Source organism: Nyctereutes procyonoides, unplaced genomic scaffold (assembly GCF_905146905.1).
Source record: "Nyctereutes procyonoides isolate TBG_1078 unplaced genomic scaffold, NYPRO_anot_genome, whole genome shotgun sequence".
Taxonomy (NCBI): Eukaryota; Metazoa; Chordata; class Mammalia; order Carnivora; family Canidae; genus Nyctereutes; species Nyctereutes procyonoides.
This window is the reverse complement of record NW_026575131.1, coordinates 26688471-26706407: the sequence shown is the minus strand read 5'-3', so window position 1 is coordinate 26706407 and position 17937 is coordinate 26688471. Positions and strand designations below refer to the sequence as shown.

The 17937-nt window shown below is 41.0% G+C and overlaps 1 protein-coding gene across 2 annotated transcripts in view; it reads right to left on the bottom strand.

The window, feature by feature from the left end:
• Nucleotides 1–17937, bottom strand: part of ADAMTS9 (ADAM metallopeptidase with thrombospondin type 1 motif 9) — a 158448-nt gene that overhangs the window by 89540 nt on the left and 50971 nt on the right. For both annotated transcript variants that reach the window (XM_055343319.1, XM_055343320.1), the window contains exons 13-19: nt 12809–12990; nt 12587–12723; nt 10954–11071; nt 10607–10702; nt 2582–2748; nt 2364–2493; nt 1627–1753 (exon numbers count right to left, since the gene is read on the bottom strand). In XM_055343319.1, the coding sequence (XP_055199294.1) occupies nt 1627–1753; nt 2364–2493; nt 2582–2748; nt 10607–10702; nt 10954–11071; nt 12587–12723; nt 12809–12990 (957 nt within the window). The remainder of the gene's footprint in view (nt 1–1626; nt 1754–2363; nt 2494–2581; nt 2749–10606; nt 10703–10953; nt 11072–12586; nt 12724–12808; nt 12991–17937) is intronic.

Below are 17937 nucleotides of genomic sequence, written 5' to 3'. Positions count from 1 at the left end.
AAAAATGTGTATGCTTTTGTGGGTGTGTGGGGCATCATGGGAGTAAAAATACTAGGAATAAATTTGGAAACTACTGATTTAAGCAGGTCTCTCTATTTTAGAACTTCTCTGGGCCTTCCAAATGTTAATTGACACGATGGATTTTGACAGAGGGGAAGAGATAGTTGGTAAGGCTTCTGAAACATACTGGGTGACCACAAATTATCTTGTGGAACTTGTGTTCCACACACATGCTTTGGGAAAAAACTATTTAGAGTTTGATTCATCAGTAACAATCCTCTCTCTAGTCTCTCAGCGTTGTCCATAGCTATTCAGCAACAATTAGTATGAACCACAATGACAATGTCTGTCAGGTTTTTTTTTGTGTGTGATTGATTCAGTTTGGCAATTAGATAACTAATTATTTTTCCTGAAAAGACCTTAACTCTAATTTAACTAAATTAACTCAGTTGGCTAAAGCAATGGATTTATAAGTACATTACCTATAATGGGAATCAATACTGGATAGCATAAATGTCTGTCTTTTAATGTCTTCGATTTTTTCTTTCTACAATGACTTATCAATGCTTTGTGACAACCCCATGAACAAACAGGTCAGTGATGCTGGGTAGACATGAAGTACAGTGGGGGTGGAGAGAGCCTGGGCTTTGAAGTCAAAGCCATCAGACTTCAGCTTTGGCAAAGATGTGGCATTTGTGCCATGTCCCCCTTACCTACTCACATGACAGACATTACTAATTGAGTCCAGCACTTTTCTTTTCTCTTGGTGCCTTGGGAGGTCCTTATAATCTTCACTGCAGCACTATAGACTGTCAATACCATTTGATAAGATTTGGCACTGTGTTGTGGAACCTGCAAAATGCTAAAGTATTCACTTTTCCACTTACAAATGGTAAGATCCTAACAATTTCCCTGATTGAGGAAGAGATAATTTATCTTCTGTAAAAGGAGAATTAAAGCATCAATTCCTGTTACTTGCATTTAACTGACATTCAGACTATATAAAGCAACGCCCAGGCTGATTAACATTCAAACATGACACAGTCAACCTTGCATGTAAATCAGAAAACTTTTTCTGTAGAATTCTGTACCTACTATTTCTTGCCTCAGATTTACTACTTTTCTTAGATACAGGATATTTTCCGTATCTAGACATCTGTGTGAAGATTTCCTTCTAGTTCCTTCCATGACTTTATATTAGTGTACTGCAATTTTCATATGCATAAGATTTCTTCTGCTGGGTGACAGATACTCTGGGTGTACAGAGCACAACATACAGGTACTTTGAGAGAGGCGGCTTCCCTGGTTTTCTGTTGACATTGGTACCAAACTTAAATAAGATATGAATCATAACAATATCTAGTGCTGAGTTGTGAGGGTCAAACGAGAACTTCTTTTGACAAATGCCATACTCTATTAGCTATTTTTAATTCTTAGGAGAAGACAAGAAATCTGCAGGCATATGTCTTGGATAATTGGTTTCTGAGGGATGGAAAATTGGCTGAAGCTTATTTCACAGAGACGCAAGGAAGGGGAACTAAAGACCACTGTCTCCTCCTTCCGCCCTTCCCCTCCACAAGACTCTCAGAGTGCACAGTAAAGACCAGAAGCAAACACTAGCCTCACCTCAGCTCGCAATCTGTGCCACAAGGTTCAGTAATGGGTGCTGGCTGGGGCAGCCGATCACATCTTTGATCAGAAACCGTAAGCTGATCAGATTCCCGGGTACAAACAGGTTTTCGCTTTCGCTCCCCTAGGAAAGGAGGGAAAAAAATCTCAATCAGAGAAAGTAACCTATTCCATAGACTATTTAGACTAGGGACTGGCAAACATTTTCTGTCCTGGGTTAAACGGAAATATTTGTGGCTTTGTGGGCCATACGACCTCTGTCACGACTATTCAGCTCTGCCATTATATGGCAAGAGCAGGTGCCCACATGCAACATGTAAAAATGGTATAACTGTGTTCCAATAAAACTTTATTTACAAAAGCAGGTAGCAGGCTGGATTTGGCACACTGGCTATGGTTTGCTGACCCCTAATTTAGGCAACAGGAAATGTGATAAATGATATACAATACGACTACCTAATCAATGTTTCCAGAAAATCAAAGTGGCAGAGCTGATTTTACTTGGCTTCATAGGCATATATGAATCTATAAGGAAGAGGAAACCCAACATATCCTGAATCCCTTAAAAAGCTCAACCTACCAGCCAAAAATAATCAGAAAGATGCAGAGAAAGGAGATCAGAGAATTTATGCAAACAAAGTTTTATAGATTACATGCATTTGGCTGCTTCCAAAGAAAAATAAAAGAATTCTTAAAAATCTCAAATCCCTGAAACTCAGCTGAAAAGTAGATACCTTGGCAGGGTTTGCTGCATGCTTGCCAGGGCCCATGACTGTTCCAGTAAAACTGCTGGGGTTTGTCTTCAATTGGAATATTGAAAGAATAGCGCACATCAGGGTTGTATAACTTTCCCACTGACAATACCTGGACAAGCAGACAAAATGGAGATGTTAGCAGGTCTGGTGACACCACATGGAAGGAAAGGGTCACACGCTCACAGTCAAGTTTTTACCTGAAGCAAAAGTTCTTGTTCAATGCGGTCCGTGGAGTTAATTCTTTCCACTACATTGTCGGACCCACTGTACTCTATCACGGCATTCCCAACGCGGATTTCCCTTTTGGACATGGTGACAACGAAGTCTCCATTTAGCAAGAATTCACCTTTACTGCTTGATAAAGCTGTAGATGAGAAAAGAGAATTCACTGATTTGCTGCCAATGACTTGTTATCTGAAATAACGAAATAACGCTCTGATAGGGAGAGGGTCGGGAGGGCAAAGAATATATACTTTTCAGTTGGACAAGAGGCACTCAAATGCTAGTTTGTCACCTGCCACCTTCACGGCCTTGGGAATTCACTTTCCCTCTCTCTGTCTCCATTTCCTGATCTCTAAAAGGGAGATAAAAACACCTCCCTACCCATGTAATTATATTACTAAAAAATAATATAAGGGTTCTAATTAGTGTGGGGTTTGAGATACAAGCCCCACATTACAGCATTACAGATGGAAGCAGAAGTCTTATGATTTGAAAATATGTACTAATGAACTGAAAATTTATAAAATCAATTCCCATGCAAATATCCCTATTTTATGTTAGGATTATTAGAGCCTGTTGAATCTTTGTTAGTCTTCTTCGACAGATATGGAATCTGAAAATCCATGGCTGACATGATGCTTAAATGTCATTTTTTCTGTGAGACCTAGTGCAGCAGCCAGCCTCCAATATGGCCCCAATGATCCCTGCCTGTTGATATTCACACTCTGTGTTGTCCTCTCCCACATGGACTCACACTGACTGTATAATCGCTAGGATTTTGAGGAAAGGCAGAGTGTGACTCCAAGGCCAGGTCTCAGGCATTGTGGCTCTACCTTGATCTTCCCCAACTCTCTGGCTTTGGGAGAAGCAGCTGAGCTGCCATGGTGTGAGGTCACCCAAGCAGCCCCCACTGAATGGCTTCCTGTAAAGAAATAAAGCCTTCTGCCAATAGCATCTGAATGAGGCATTTGGAAAGTGGACCCACCAGCCCTTTTAGATGGGATCACAGCCCCAAATGAAGTCTTAACTGTCACCTCATGAGAGACCTCAAGCCAGAAATACCTAGTTGTGCTGAAACATGCAGAAATTGGAAGACAGTACACACTTGCTCCTCTAAGCCACTATGTCTTGAGATAATTTGTTATACAGTAAAAGATAATTAATACGCCTTCCCAGACCATTCTTTTAAAAACTGTAATGTCTTCCCACTACCAGCACGGATTCCACATTTCCCAACCCATTTACCACTCTAGTTTTCCTTCATAAGACTTTGTATATGCTCTCTCTCCCCAACTAAGAAAGTAAGTCCCATGAGGGCAAGAATTTTTGTGTCCTTTTACTCACTGCTATATCTCAGCTTCAAAAAGAGCACATGGTATCTTACCAATAAACACTTCTTTTTTAGAAAAATGAATGAATCTACTGCAGATGTTGAAAAAAAGATGAAACAATCAGAAAAGCTGAAAAAGTCATGTTAGAAAACTACTTGAGTCAAGTGCCAAAATATAGGCCAACCGAGAACTTGAGGGAATTAGACCCATTAGAACTTAGGGAAAGTAAACAAAATGGACAGATAAGCTACAATGACAGATGCTTCAGAAGAAATAATTTATCTAAGCATGAAGAGAGACTATTAAGAAAGTGAATATAGCCCCAGAAAGCTTTCATAAAAATGACTCCTTTTCAGGTTTTACTGTTAAATTCAAACTTTAAGCAAAGAATGTACTACTCTATCACATAATTTTTTTAAAAAGAATTTATTTATTTATTTATGAGAGACACACACACAGAGAGGCAGAGACACAGGCAGAGGGAGAAGCAGGCTCCATGTAGGGACCCCGACGTGTGACTTGATCCCGGATCTCCGGGATCAAACCCCGGGTCGACGGCAGCGCCAAACTGCTGAGCCACTGGGGCTTCCCCTGCTATCACATAATTTAAGTCGAAAGCTTAAATAAGAATATTTATCAGTTGCTTTATCTTATAATCTAAAAACCTATGCATGGTTCACATGAAAACATAGTTTTATTTACTATAAGAAAAAAAAAGTCTATTTTCAAACTTCTTGATTAATTTCTCGAGATAAAATCCCAATCATATTTTCCCCCTAGTATGTATTATAAAATTTTGGTTTTATTATCAGTACCACTTAGTTCTTTTTTTCAGTACTACCGCTCCTTGAATAATGAATCCTCCTGAGTATTGGGCTTCACATGAAACAAGAACTTAATAAATCAGAGCTATTAAATATTTGGGTCCTGAATGAAAATCAGAAAAAGTCCCTCTTATTTTTTATAAGTCGCATACAATTAGCCAATCTCAGTAGTGGTAGGGGGTACCCTGAAATGCACAGGCCACGTATTTAAGTAAAGAAAAGGAATGTGGAAAACTGAACTCAGATGGCAAGTAGGTTTCATGCCAGGTGCCAGTGTCAACCAATTGGTCCTAGCTGCTCAAGCGACTCTGCAGAGCATGAATCTTTGGAAGCATCATGCCTCAACATCATGTTAGTAACATTGGTCTTGGTTGTGGGATGCGGAGCCAAGACGCCTTGGGTTTTTGCCAGATCCTAGCCTGTCTCTCACTGATGTAGGTGATAGCAAGCATGTCTTTCACCAGGCAGGCCAGAAGAGGTATAGAGGGTTTAGGGAAAGTCGGTATTGTATCCTTACGTGGAGATGACTGAGGGCTGAGATGAAGCTTTGAATATTCTTGGTGGCTCAATAGCAGCAGGGTCCCTGTTTCCTTGGACATGGCAACCTCACAGAGTTCACCCATTTGGACACTATACTGATCGAAGTACTACTCCTTCTAGGATCAGTAATTAAGTCAGTTCCTAATCTAGCACTTATACCCACTCATGTAAGCCCCATCTTAGTTTTGAGGAAAGAATGAGATGCCTTCATTTGAAATGGCTGAGAAGAATGTAGTGACAGGGAAAAAGCTTTTAAAAAACCAAACCTTCCAAAATCTCTTGGCTTCTTCTTAACTCAAAATTCTTTGATAGTCCCCCTGCCTATATGATTTACTTCAAACTCCTTAGCATAACCTTCCTATATCTTTACAAATCATATCTTAACCTATCTTTCCAGCCTCACCATTCCCTCCCACCATAAGCCTCAATTCATTTATACCCCCAAGTCAGCCATACATTCTTATTCTTCTCCACAGAAGCAGGAAAGTGAAGTTGTCAAGGGTGTAGGGTCTGAAATCGGACCAGTAACATTTCCACCTGTTCCCACCTTCTGAGAAGTTTATGTGACCTTGGGTAATTTATGTAAACTCTCTCAGCCTCAGTTCCTTCCTCTGGATGATGAGTTTCTTACTGGATAGTTTACAAACGTAAAACAAGACCATGCATACAGGCTGCAGTTGCTGGCAAACTGTAACACCTTCATATGCACCATCTCCTTACCAACACCTTTACAAAGGCCTAAATTAGGGATGAGAAAAGCATGACTTAAATATTATTAAAATACCTTCCCAAGGCCAGGTGACTTCCAATCATGGGAAGTATGTCTCCAGAGCATGTTAATGACTAAGGTTTTCTAAGAACAAGGTCAATAAATACCTGTTAAATGCGTGAATGAATTCATGCATGCTTTCTCTTATGTACAAGTTGAAATCCAAAACTAGTTTAGCTAAATATTTTTTTCACAATTAAAGTCATTTGTTTGGCACCTGGGTGGCTCAGTGGTTGAGCATCTTGCCTTTGGCTCCAGGCATGATCCCAAGGTCCTGGGACCAAGTCCCACATCAAGCTCCCTGCATGGAGCCCGCTTCTCCCTCTGCCTATGTCTCTGCCTCTCTGTGTCTCTCATCAATAAATAAATAAAATCTTTTTTTTTTTAAAGTCATTTGTTTTACTGGACTACATGAGCCTGTTTAGTAAAGCGACCATTTAAACATGCACTCTTGTAACCCCAAGAAAGATCCCAGTCTATAGTAGGTGCTCAATCAATGACACTGAAAGGAGTGACTGATTGGACCTGACATTTATGACAAGGAGAACAGAGTGCTTCCAGCCAAATAACTGTTTCCCTGTCAGTGTAAAGCTCTGACAACATTGTCTCCCCTATAGCTGCTGTAGCGTGAGACCCACCAGCCAGGCGAGATGCAGGACTTTCAATGGGTCACTGACTGGAGGCGAAGCTGTTTCTGTGGCCCTCAGACATCCTGAGGCTGCCTCCTAATGTGGGTCACTTACATGGTGATAGCAGGACATGCTGCCAAAGCAATCACCCAGTTCTTTCAAGTGAAGTCGCATGCTAGCTCCCCAGCTGATGTTTCACCAAAATGGGGGAAATGAGAGACTGGCTCTGTAAATTAAGTGATAATCCAGTTTCGTGTGTATTCAAAGAGCAATTGTCTGTCATAGGCTAATCCTGGGGCTCCTTTCCAACATCTTCCCACTTCCTCTCGGGCTTATGACTAGGGGCATTTTACCCTTCCCTGCATGTTCCCTCTCCTGGTAGATGGTAAGGAGAGAAGGAGAAGGAATATCAGGGGAATGAACTTCATGATTTATCCCAAACTGAATTGACTCCTGTCTTCCCACTGCCACAATTAATCAAGAGCTAAGTATACTAGAGACAATGAAGTATCATGGAAATGGCTCCTTTTTCTCTTAAAGAAACACGAACAGGGTGGCTCTGGGTGCAACTTGGCTTTAACCCAACAGGAGGGAGCGGCCCGTGTGAAAGGACGGCCTTTGACAGGGAGACTTTCTGCTTCGGTACCTTGTGAAACAAATAGTTTCCTGCAAATGACAGTCTACTGCCCAACCTTCTGCTAATGAGATTAGGGGAGCTAATTTCCTGGGTTGGTTTCCCCCCCATTTCACCCATCAGAGCTGGGTTGCTACAAAGGCCCTCTCTCCTGGAACTTGCTCCCTCACCAGCATACACAGAAAGACTGTAGCTTGGCTGGCCTGTAGAAAAATGGGAGGGATAAGGATGAAGATGCCTTAGCAACGCAAGAGCTATGGGTTTGAAAACCTTCTTAGAGCATTTGCTGCACCTCCTTCAGGCCAAGAGTAAATATTTACACACCTTGGATTTGATGATGTCATGTTCTTTCTCATTTGCTAAGAAGCCACTGTAAGGTTCAAAGGCCCTGAGGTCTCGACCTTTACACTCCGTGAACTGTGACTGTCCATCTAGGCTTGCACACTTGTCATTTGCTTCCAGAGAGTTGTTCTTTTGCCAATGGGTGACTTTACTGTAGTATTCCACTAAAGGGCCATGACCGCTCCAGCCTGCCTGTCCCAGATGACAAATCTTCTTTAATTTTGCTTTCATTCTTTACAAGGAGATTAAGAAACCTCCCGTGAGGAATAAAAGGTTATCAGGAGGCCCTGCCCAATTCAGGTGCCTGGCCTGGTTAATGAAGTTGAATTGAATTGAGGCCACTACTTGGAAGGAGATTTTTCCCAACAGGGAGGAGAAGAGAAGAGAATCCTTCTCCCTTTCAAGAAGAAGAAAGAAGCAGGTCAACATGGCTTTTGGCTTTCAGGAAATTAATTAATAAAGGAGGTTGCATGCAATGCTGCTGGATTTAATTAGGAAGTAGTAAGGCCATAGCAGCAGCCACATGTTCAAATTTATAACCCAGTGCACACAGAAAAAATGCTTGACCTATTTTGCTCAGTGGTGGAATGAGAAATGTGGGATTCCCAAAAAATGATTTTGAAAAGGGTCCTCAAGAACTCCATTAATTCTTTTATAAAGTCACCATTCATTTGGATATTTAGGGTAGGGAAAAGCTGATCCAGCCACTGAGTAAATGATTCTAAAGAAGACTCTGGTCTTTCAAAGAAGGGACGATTCTGTGTATGTCCACAGCAATCCCATCCCTTATTAAGCACATAGTAAATCCTCAGTAAAGAGGACATGAGCAGTGGCTGTCCAACAGCTGAGCTGCCATTTACTTAGCACATATATATGTAGGTTTTATGTCAAGAGCTAATGATATAAAAACACAGCCTCTGACCTTAAGACACTCGTGGCCATATAGATAAATAAGGAACAAATTGTCTCATCTCAGTTCATGGCAGCTCCATCTTTTTAGCTACTCAGGTAGAAATCTTGGAGTCACCCCTGACTTATTCCTTTCTTTCACATACTATATTCAACATATCAACAAATCATGATGATTCCACCTTCAAAAAATACCCAGATTTTGACCATGTACTGTCACCTCCTCCTCTGCTCCTACTTGGGGCCAAGCCACCAGCATCTCTCTCTTGGATTACTGTAATAATTCCTAACCAATCCTCCTGCATCTACTCTGTGCCTTTCTTCTACCAAAGAGCCAAAATGCTCTTTGAAAATATAAATGTAATTATATCATGTCATTCTTGGCTCTAACTCTTCAGTAGTTCCCCATGTCTTTGAGAGTACAAGCAAGTCCTTTCAATGCTTATATGACCCTATATAATCTACTCCTGACACATGGTCAACATTCTCTAGAACTCTCCTCCATGCTGATGTAGCTGCAGCCACATGGGCCTCCCTCTGTCCTTGGAACAATCTAGACATGTTCTTAGGATTTTGCACTGGCCATTTCCTCTGCATGGAATGCTCTTCCCCAAATCAACTTCTTTTCTCCTGCTACAGTTCAAACACTTCACTGTTCCCAATTCATCCTCAGTATCCCAATTTCCCTTATGATGTTCTATTTTCTGATAGCACTTACCATCTTCTAACAGTATACAATTGGCCACTCTATTAAGTTATTGCTTTTTGCCTCTCTACTCCCACCAAACAGTAAGTTTGAAGAAGACAGTGATTTAAACTTACTTATTTTGTTCTGCTCATTGTACCTAGAAGAATGCCTGGTACATATTAAAGAAGTGAATGAGTGAATAACGACATACTGCAAAAAATGCTGTAATGAAGTCATGTGTATATATTACACTTGATCAGCATGCTTGGCTAAAGGATCATTGTCTATCTATGAAGGATTCCATGTAGACATTCCAAAATACAGATTCTGATTCTAATGTGATTCAATGAATACTAACTAGCTCATTAGGTCCAAATATGTGCAGAAAGCATCTACGGAGGCTGAATTCAGATGGATAAATAGAATTCCTGCCCAGACGCTGCAAGAGAACAAGTACATTCATTTCCTTTAAAAAGCCACTGCCCAGCCAGACCTCTGTGATTTCTTCTAGATCAGAGTGCAAGCCGTGCTGCTTTTCATGGCTAGGAGGAGTCTGGTTGTGCAAGGTGACCAGCTGAATCCCTTCAGTCATGACCCCACTCCCTTTGTCCTTCTTTTAATTAAAAATGGTTGGGCAAATTTCATGATCACAGTGGTTTACAGAAGGATAAGTTGACGTGGGACTGGGCTGAGCAAACTGTTGAAATGAACACAGGGTTGATGGTGTGTTGTGGTTTAAACAGAAGGCATACAAAGGAATTAATCAGGTGCCTGGACATGAGAGAAGGATGAAGGAACAAGGTGGGCCATTCTAGACATGACATGAGAAAAATTTGCCATTCTAGAACCTTTTGGAATAACCAGGCATAATGAAATGTTGAATGAGTCCACTAGTGGTCTGTTATTGATTAGAGCTGGCAGCACAAAAATTAGGGGAAGTAATGTCTTTAATAAAACATTTGCGAGCCAGTTATCCACAGGACAGATTGTTTGTTTGTTTGTTTGTTTGTTTTTAAAGATTCAAAGAGAACAATGATTTTTATGCTGAACTTACATGGTAAGTGCTTTCAAACTTTGATGTAGGGCCTTCCTATTTATTATAATCCAGAATAAACCCCTGATATTGACTTGAGTAAGGACATGACTCTTCCATCAATGCTCTGTGGTGATATACATGAGGGAGAAATAAAAGAGTGAATTATAGGATCAACTACTTGTAGTAAAGTACATGACACCCAACAGCTCTCTGTATGCATAGGGGAAAGGAAGGAACATCTGCCAATGACTCCAGAGAATCTGAATTCTCACTGATGGCAGGGGACGTGCCATCTTACCTAAGTAGTTATCATCCTCTGATTTCCCTGAGAAACTGTGCTGCCTCACATCGATATTGGTAGCACCGGCTGGGATTCGGACCACAGTGTTGTAACCTGAAAAGAATTTAGCCACACTTCAGTATTCCACAATACAATTCAGTTTCTCTAAGTACAGAATATAAAAATGGGCAAGGAAGGAATATAATACAATTCTTGCTATTAAGTGTCTTCTAGCCAGGTGGGTAATGTACCTTAACAAGACTGATTTTATGCTTGACATTAACACTTTGACATATTACCTGTGGTTAACAGTGTTTAAACTTTAGCATTTTCCCTCTCATGGTTCTTTAGGAACAGGTTCTTACCATAATGTACTGTATTAAATGTTCCTGCTACTGTTTTGCATGAAGAATTATCACCACCACAAACTCCACATTTATCTCTCCGGGCTTTTGAGTTTAAAACATGATCACATCCAGCTTGCTTTTAAAAAGAAACATTTGAAACAAACAGTAAGCATTAATATTAGCAAATTATAAAAATTATAAAACATTATGATACGGGAAGTAGCATGTTTCTTTGAATTACGCATTCAAAAATGACAAGAAAGTCTCTTTAAAGCTGCAAGGGTGGATGGGACACCTGGATGGCTCAGTGGTGGAGTGTCTGCCTTTGGCTCAGGGCATGATCCCAGGGTCTGGGACTGAGTACTGCATCTCAGGGCTGTAAGTTCGAGTCTCATGTTTAGTATAGAGATTACTTAAAAAAACAAAAACAAACAAAAAAAACCCAGTTGGAGAAATGCAAGTCTACAAATAAGAATAAATGAGAAGGATTGCTCAGGACTGAAAAAAAAAAATAGGAGTCGGGGTGAAGGACTGTCTCTAATTGATGAGCTCACATCCCATCTGAAGGGAGCAACCCCGGTCAACTCCAGGTACTGCTGTCATCAGAAATAGCAGCCCGGTGTTGACATTTGTCAGTCCTCCAAGAGACACTGGAAAATTGGATTTTATGTGAAATCCCCCATGTTTTAATACTGGCTATGAATGGAGGACAAAGCATGACCCCAGGCTGCCAGTTTGAGGCCTGAGGCTCCAAGGGGCCTCTGGAAATTCTCCACATCTTAATGCAATGCAGCAGTGGTGACTGAGATCTGAGGAGGACACCAGCAACTGCCAGGACACCAGGACAGAGTTCACATTCTTGACCATGTTGCTCATTTGCATGAGCTAGCCTCTGAGGAGAAGCTCAACGTTTTGCTACAAACAGACTCATGAGGAAATGTGTGCCGTGGTTTTGAGTTGGGAAGTGGGTGAAGCTCTCTGGGGTTCTTTTGGTCAAATCCTACTGACTAGAATTCCCATTTTCCTGGACCACATGCAAGGATCAAATCAATTATTGCAAAGCCTGGCTACCTTAAGGATGCTTTCTGATCAGTGAGAACAGTGAAATGGTATCAAGCCCTCTAGAAATCTGCAATGGTGCTTTACTATCTGCCAGAAGTTTCTTGATTTCCCTTCCAAGAGGAATTACCAGGTATGTCTCAGGTAGCAGCTTTGGTGCTTAAAATCAAAATGAGAAGTCGAATGAGGCCTGACTAGCGTCTGATTCCTTTTGACATCTTTCTGGAGCAGAGCTATTGAATCTAGAAACTTTGCTTATGGAAGGATTTGGGTTTAATCTCAAGCACCGAGGTTATAGCAAAGGAGTATGTGTATGCATAAATTATCACAATACATTTTTGTGGGGGAGGTTTTGTGTCGACCCTCCCAGAGCTTGAGAAAGTCAGAAAAATACAGGACACTGGTTCTCAAACTTGGCCATCAGAACCAAGTGATCCATTGCTGATGCTGTCCTGGGAAACACACTTTGAAAACCACTTCCCTGGAGACAGTGCACAGATATTAGCAGCTGCTGCTTCTATCAAGGAAGCCACAGACCACAGTATGGCAGCAACAAGACAACACGGTGAAGAAAACACCGTCTGGGACTTACCCGGCAAAGGCCTTGGACGCAGATATCGCTGGTGTCCTGGCCACATGGGGTTCCATCAACCACTCTGTCTCGGAGTTGATAGTAGGCCGTGTTACCTGCCACCCTGCAGAACAGCTTGCAGCGGTCCTTCATCAAAACTAGAGAGGAAAAACAGGACGCGATGTGACTTTGGGGCCGGGACCCTGGCAACCTGTTGGCAGACGCCTCCCCACATACACTTACTTCCGCTGTACTTAGGAACCCAGCGCACACTTGGAAGGAGACCGTTGATGTTAAAATGTTTCCCATCAAAGTGAGCACACTGTTCGTCCCGGAAGTCTCGCTTCTGCTTGAGACAAGGCTCTGTGTTGCAGGACTTGAACTTCATTCGACGCCCTACGCAGTACTTCCCACCATTTTTTGGCCTGGGGAAAGGTAAAGAACACACACAGGGTATTACAAGGCATTCCTCCCCACGTCACTCTCTCATCGGTGGCTTCCTGTCTTCTAGGGAAGCAAGTGTGAAGTGGCCAAAGGCAGAGGACAGGATAAAGGCTCTGAGATCTGCATTTGCAATTCTACCTCTGCACCATTAAGTACATGACCTTGGGCAAGTCACTTAACCTGGACGAGTCTCAGTATCTCCACTGTAAAAATGGGAAGGTGCCACCTAGTAAGGCCGTCCTGAGGACGGAATGTCAGAGCGTGACACTTTGAGTTCAAAATACATAGCCTGGGGGACACCTGGGTGGCTCAGCAGTTGAACACCTGCCTTCGGCCCAGGGCATGATCCTGGAGTCCTGGGATCGAGTCCTGCATCAGTCTCCCTGCATGGAGCCTGCTTCTTCTTCTGCCTATGTCTCTGTCTTACTCTCTCTCTCTCTGTCTTTCATGAATAAATAAAATAAAATCTTTTTTTTTTTTAAAAAGAAATACAAAGCCTGGGATTTACCAGGCAATGACCTGTCCCCTTCCTCCTAAAAATTCAGTCCTTTGGTTTTCAAAATGTGAAAGGTAAAAGGTACAGACGAGCAGTTGGAATGCTCCCTGTCTACTTTTTGTAACATGATATTCTCACAGAAGACCAGCCTAAAACTTATGCTATGCCACTTCCCTTCATTCTCTCCCTCCTCCCTTCCTTCCCCCTCACAACCATCATTTCACTTTGTTTTGTTTTACAAGTGAGATGGAATAAAAGGAACATCCCCCTATTTTGACTAGCCTAATAGGAGAAGCAGGAGAGCATACTGGTTTCATTAACTATTGTGGGACGATAGTATGGAGGACGCCTTGCACAGCATACAGTGCAAATTCCATCTCGGCATACAACCCCGAGTTATATGAAATTCGAATGTACACGTATTTTCCAGATGTGATCCAGTGAGTCAACTATATAACACATTTCCTAGCAGTCCACAGCTTGCCAGATTCATCATGGAAATGGGAAGATCACAGAATCATAGGAAGTTGGGTTCACCCACCCAGGGCTGGAACAGCTCAGATTTCACAGCTATCCTAGGACATCTCTGAAAGAAAGTTTCCCACTTTTGTTCTTTAAAATGAATCTCTCAGAGTAGTTGGGCCCAAAGTGTTTTTTATTTTGTTTTGTTAAACCAGGACTTGGACGAATGGGAAATCCATCCATGCCGTGAAGTACAGAACGATTAGCCAGTCCAGCAGAACAGATAAGGTTCTGGAGCTGGATCTGGGTCAGTCTCAACTATCCTCATCGTGTGACCTTAGATGAAGTTCTCAGCCTCCATGAAAATCAGTTGTCCTTTCTCTAAAATAAGCTCACCCACTAGATGCTAAAAATGTCAGCTACTGTGTTCATACATCAGCACTCTCAATCTAATCTGATCCAGTTGAGCAGTTTGTTTTGAGTATGGAATCTGTGCTAAGATATGGGGCAGGTCTCAGGGCTTCTACAGGGTGCCCAAGTGTCAGAAAGGGGCACTGGTCATAATACTGTTTCAGTGCACTCCCTAGATCAAAGATATGTAGACTAAAGTGAGAGCATGGGCTTTGTAGCTACACACTGGATGCCTTTGTGTACCCCACCTGGCCTCTCCTGCACACGTGAAACAGAGATGATACTGGGCACCTCAACAGCTTGTTATGAATCTGAGAAGCTTAGGAAGCACTCTGATAAATACTGTTATTTATCGCAAAGAAAACCATATCAAGGGATACAAAATGGCATCTAACTCTATGGCTGATGGTTTCTCCATCAAACACAATTAAATCCATATGCTTTACAGCTGCATTGTGCACTGGACTCACTAAAACATACTCATATCTTGCCCAAGGGTTAAGGCAGATGTAATACTTTTATACCAAGGGGCAAGAGATTCAGAGAAGTTAAGTACTTTGCCATGAAGAGCAGAGATAGGACTAGAATTCCAAGTTTCCCAGGTTCTTTCTTTGTACTCTTTCTGCTATGTTATCCAGGAGCTATGGTCCAGAGTTGGGGTTTTTTGGTTGTTTTGGTTTTTTTGTTTGTTTGTTTTTATTTTCTCTTTTTTTTGGTGCCATATAAAGATAGAACCTTGGTTTCCTGGATTCCAAATTCTTCTCTCAGTACCAAGACACCCTAATCTCGTGCATAAAATATCACAGATTACATGTGAATAATAGATCAGGCCCATATACCTCTTCAGGTGAAACTTGTTTTAAATGTGCTACAAGAAAGACCTCCTTCAATTTTTCCTCAATTTGAGATGATCTTTTTGGACACTTATTAAATTGCCTAACCAACTACGGATGATTGGTCATTGCTTTATTTCCTGAAAGTAACTCATTTCTCTTTTTGAAATTAAATTCTCAAAAGTTGTTTTTTTTCTTTTGGCTCTCTCATACAACAAGTCTTAACTCACACCTAAAATTGCCCAAATGCAGCAGTTCCTTGGGCTGCAGATAATAAATATGTATAGGCAGCCTCCCTTCAGATGGCAATAGTTTCTACCTTTGCTAACTTTTGGCCACTATCTAGGGGCAAATAGCATTTAGTGATTTCTTTTTATAAATGACATTTTAAATAAACAACACAACACAAAACACTCCCCGTGAGAGGCAGTATTGCTGAGGCTCATCAATACGGACTCTGGAATTGAGGATTTAAATTCCAGGCCTGCCTCTTTTTTTAAAAAAGATTTTTGTTTATTTATTCCTGAGAGACACAGAGAAAGAGGCAGAGACATAGGCAGAGGGAGAAGCAGGCTCCCTGCAAGGGGCCCGATGCAAGACTTGATCCCAAGACCCCAGGATAAAAACCTGAGCTGAAGGCAGATGCTCAACCACTGAGCCACCCATGTGCCCCCCAGGACTGCCTGTTAATAATGATGTAATCTTATGCAAGTTGCTGAATCTTTCTAAGACTCAGTTTCCCTATCTGTAAAAGGAAGACAGACGATGTTGGTATCTACATCAAGATGAGTGAGGGTCCGCTGGGTTAATACGTTCAAAGCACTGGAGCAAGGCCTGCCACACAGTAAATGTATAGATATTATAAAGGCCTGCCAACTACAGCCTGGAGACCAAATCCTGCCTGTTGCCTGTTCTCATACAGTGTTAAGAATGATTTTTCTGTCTTAAAAAATTAAGAAACAACAAAACACATATTTTGAGACATATAAGAATGATATGAAATTCAAGTCTCAGTGTCTGTAAATAAGGTTTTATTGGCATATAGCCACTCCCCTCTTTATATGTTGTTGCCTGTGTATTTTTCCCAATGGATCCGTGAGGTTGAATAGTTGTGTCAGAGAACCAATGATCTGCAAGTCTAAAATTTACTGAGTTTTTCTATGGAAAAATATTACTGTATGGTAAAGGTCTGGCCACCCCTGAGCTACTCTTGTTTGCAAAGCTCCATGCCACTTTGTATGACTTGTCCAGCTATGCTGTGAGGTAGGTAGTGGCATCTTTGTTCCTGAATGCTTGTTTGAATGGTATTCATAAATGTTCAGTGACCTGGCAAGGTGACAGGCCCATTAAGTGAGAATCACTGGCTGACAGACCTGCCTAGGTTTCTGTGACCCAAAGCTTAGGATCTGGTGCCTTTCTTATGCTGCCTCTCTTGATATATCCATATCAAGACTCATTCTGTGACTTTATTTGCTTTTTATGTAAAGACAGATTATTCTTTATTAATAAACACAAATTTGCCCTTTCAAAATATATAGCTTTTCCTTTATCCCAAAGCATCTCTGCCTGATTTGCAAGGACTGTGTAATCGGAAAGGCTGTATAGCTAATTGAACTCACCTTTCAGCATGGAAAAAAATCGTGTTATAATTTAATAACTTAAGTAGATAGAGTATTTTTCCCATACAAATAATAAAAATTATAGGAAATGCATCTTTAAAAAATACTAATTACATTTTCCAACTATTAAGATCCTTTAAAAAATCTTCATGTCAGATAGAGATGAAAAGGACTTGCAGAAGTTACTAGATTAATTACTATGAAAGTAACCAACCTGAATATCAGCACAGCCAACCTGAATCTTTTTTTCAAGCACACATTACACAACCAAACCTATATACAAAAAAATTCATGAGACTACATGGCCAAAGCTACAAAGGAATTTTTGCAAACATCATCACAGGCATTCCACCCTGAAGGAAAGCTAAACTTTGGTCTGCAAATGGGTGTGAACAGAAATCTCAACTTTTGTCTGTACTTAAATGAATTGAAGCAGGCAGTTTAGGGTTAACACAGGGAAGGAAATTCTAACTATATGACAGGCAGGACCAAAAGGTAATGTTTTCTGTGTGTGGAGGGTTTTGAGAAGGGTTCTAATAGCCAACTGCAGAGGATGCTGTAAAGCTATTCAAGGATTAGATGGGATGAGCCAGAGAGCTGTACTTGTGATCATTAATGATCCTTCCAAATGGAGTGGTCTATAGACCTGAATATTCTTATTCATTTATTAGTTAATGGTTTTCCCAAAGCAACCAATTCTTGAATTTTGAAATAAGCTTATCCAACTCAGTGCCTTAAAAAAAAAAAAAAACTTTCCTGTAATTCTTTATAGCCAAATGAGAGATTAGTTTTCATAGATAAAATAGACACATGTCTATTACCTTGTACGTCAGACTTCGTAAGCAGTTACTACGGTGAAAGCCTAAATGGGAAAATATCTAGTTCACAATCTTTTTTAAAAAATCTATGAGCTTATTAGTTTTTAATTTAACTTTCTAATTTAAAAGCAAAATAAAAGCACCAGAAGTGGGAAAGCTTTGCTTTTCCCAAAAAAGTGGGCATGTTTTTTATTTTGATGGACCTGTAAAAATAAAATTCTGTTCTAACCACCAGGAAGCTCAGGGTCATTTTGGGGCACAAAATAACAAGGATAGGGCCCAGTAGTCT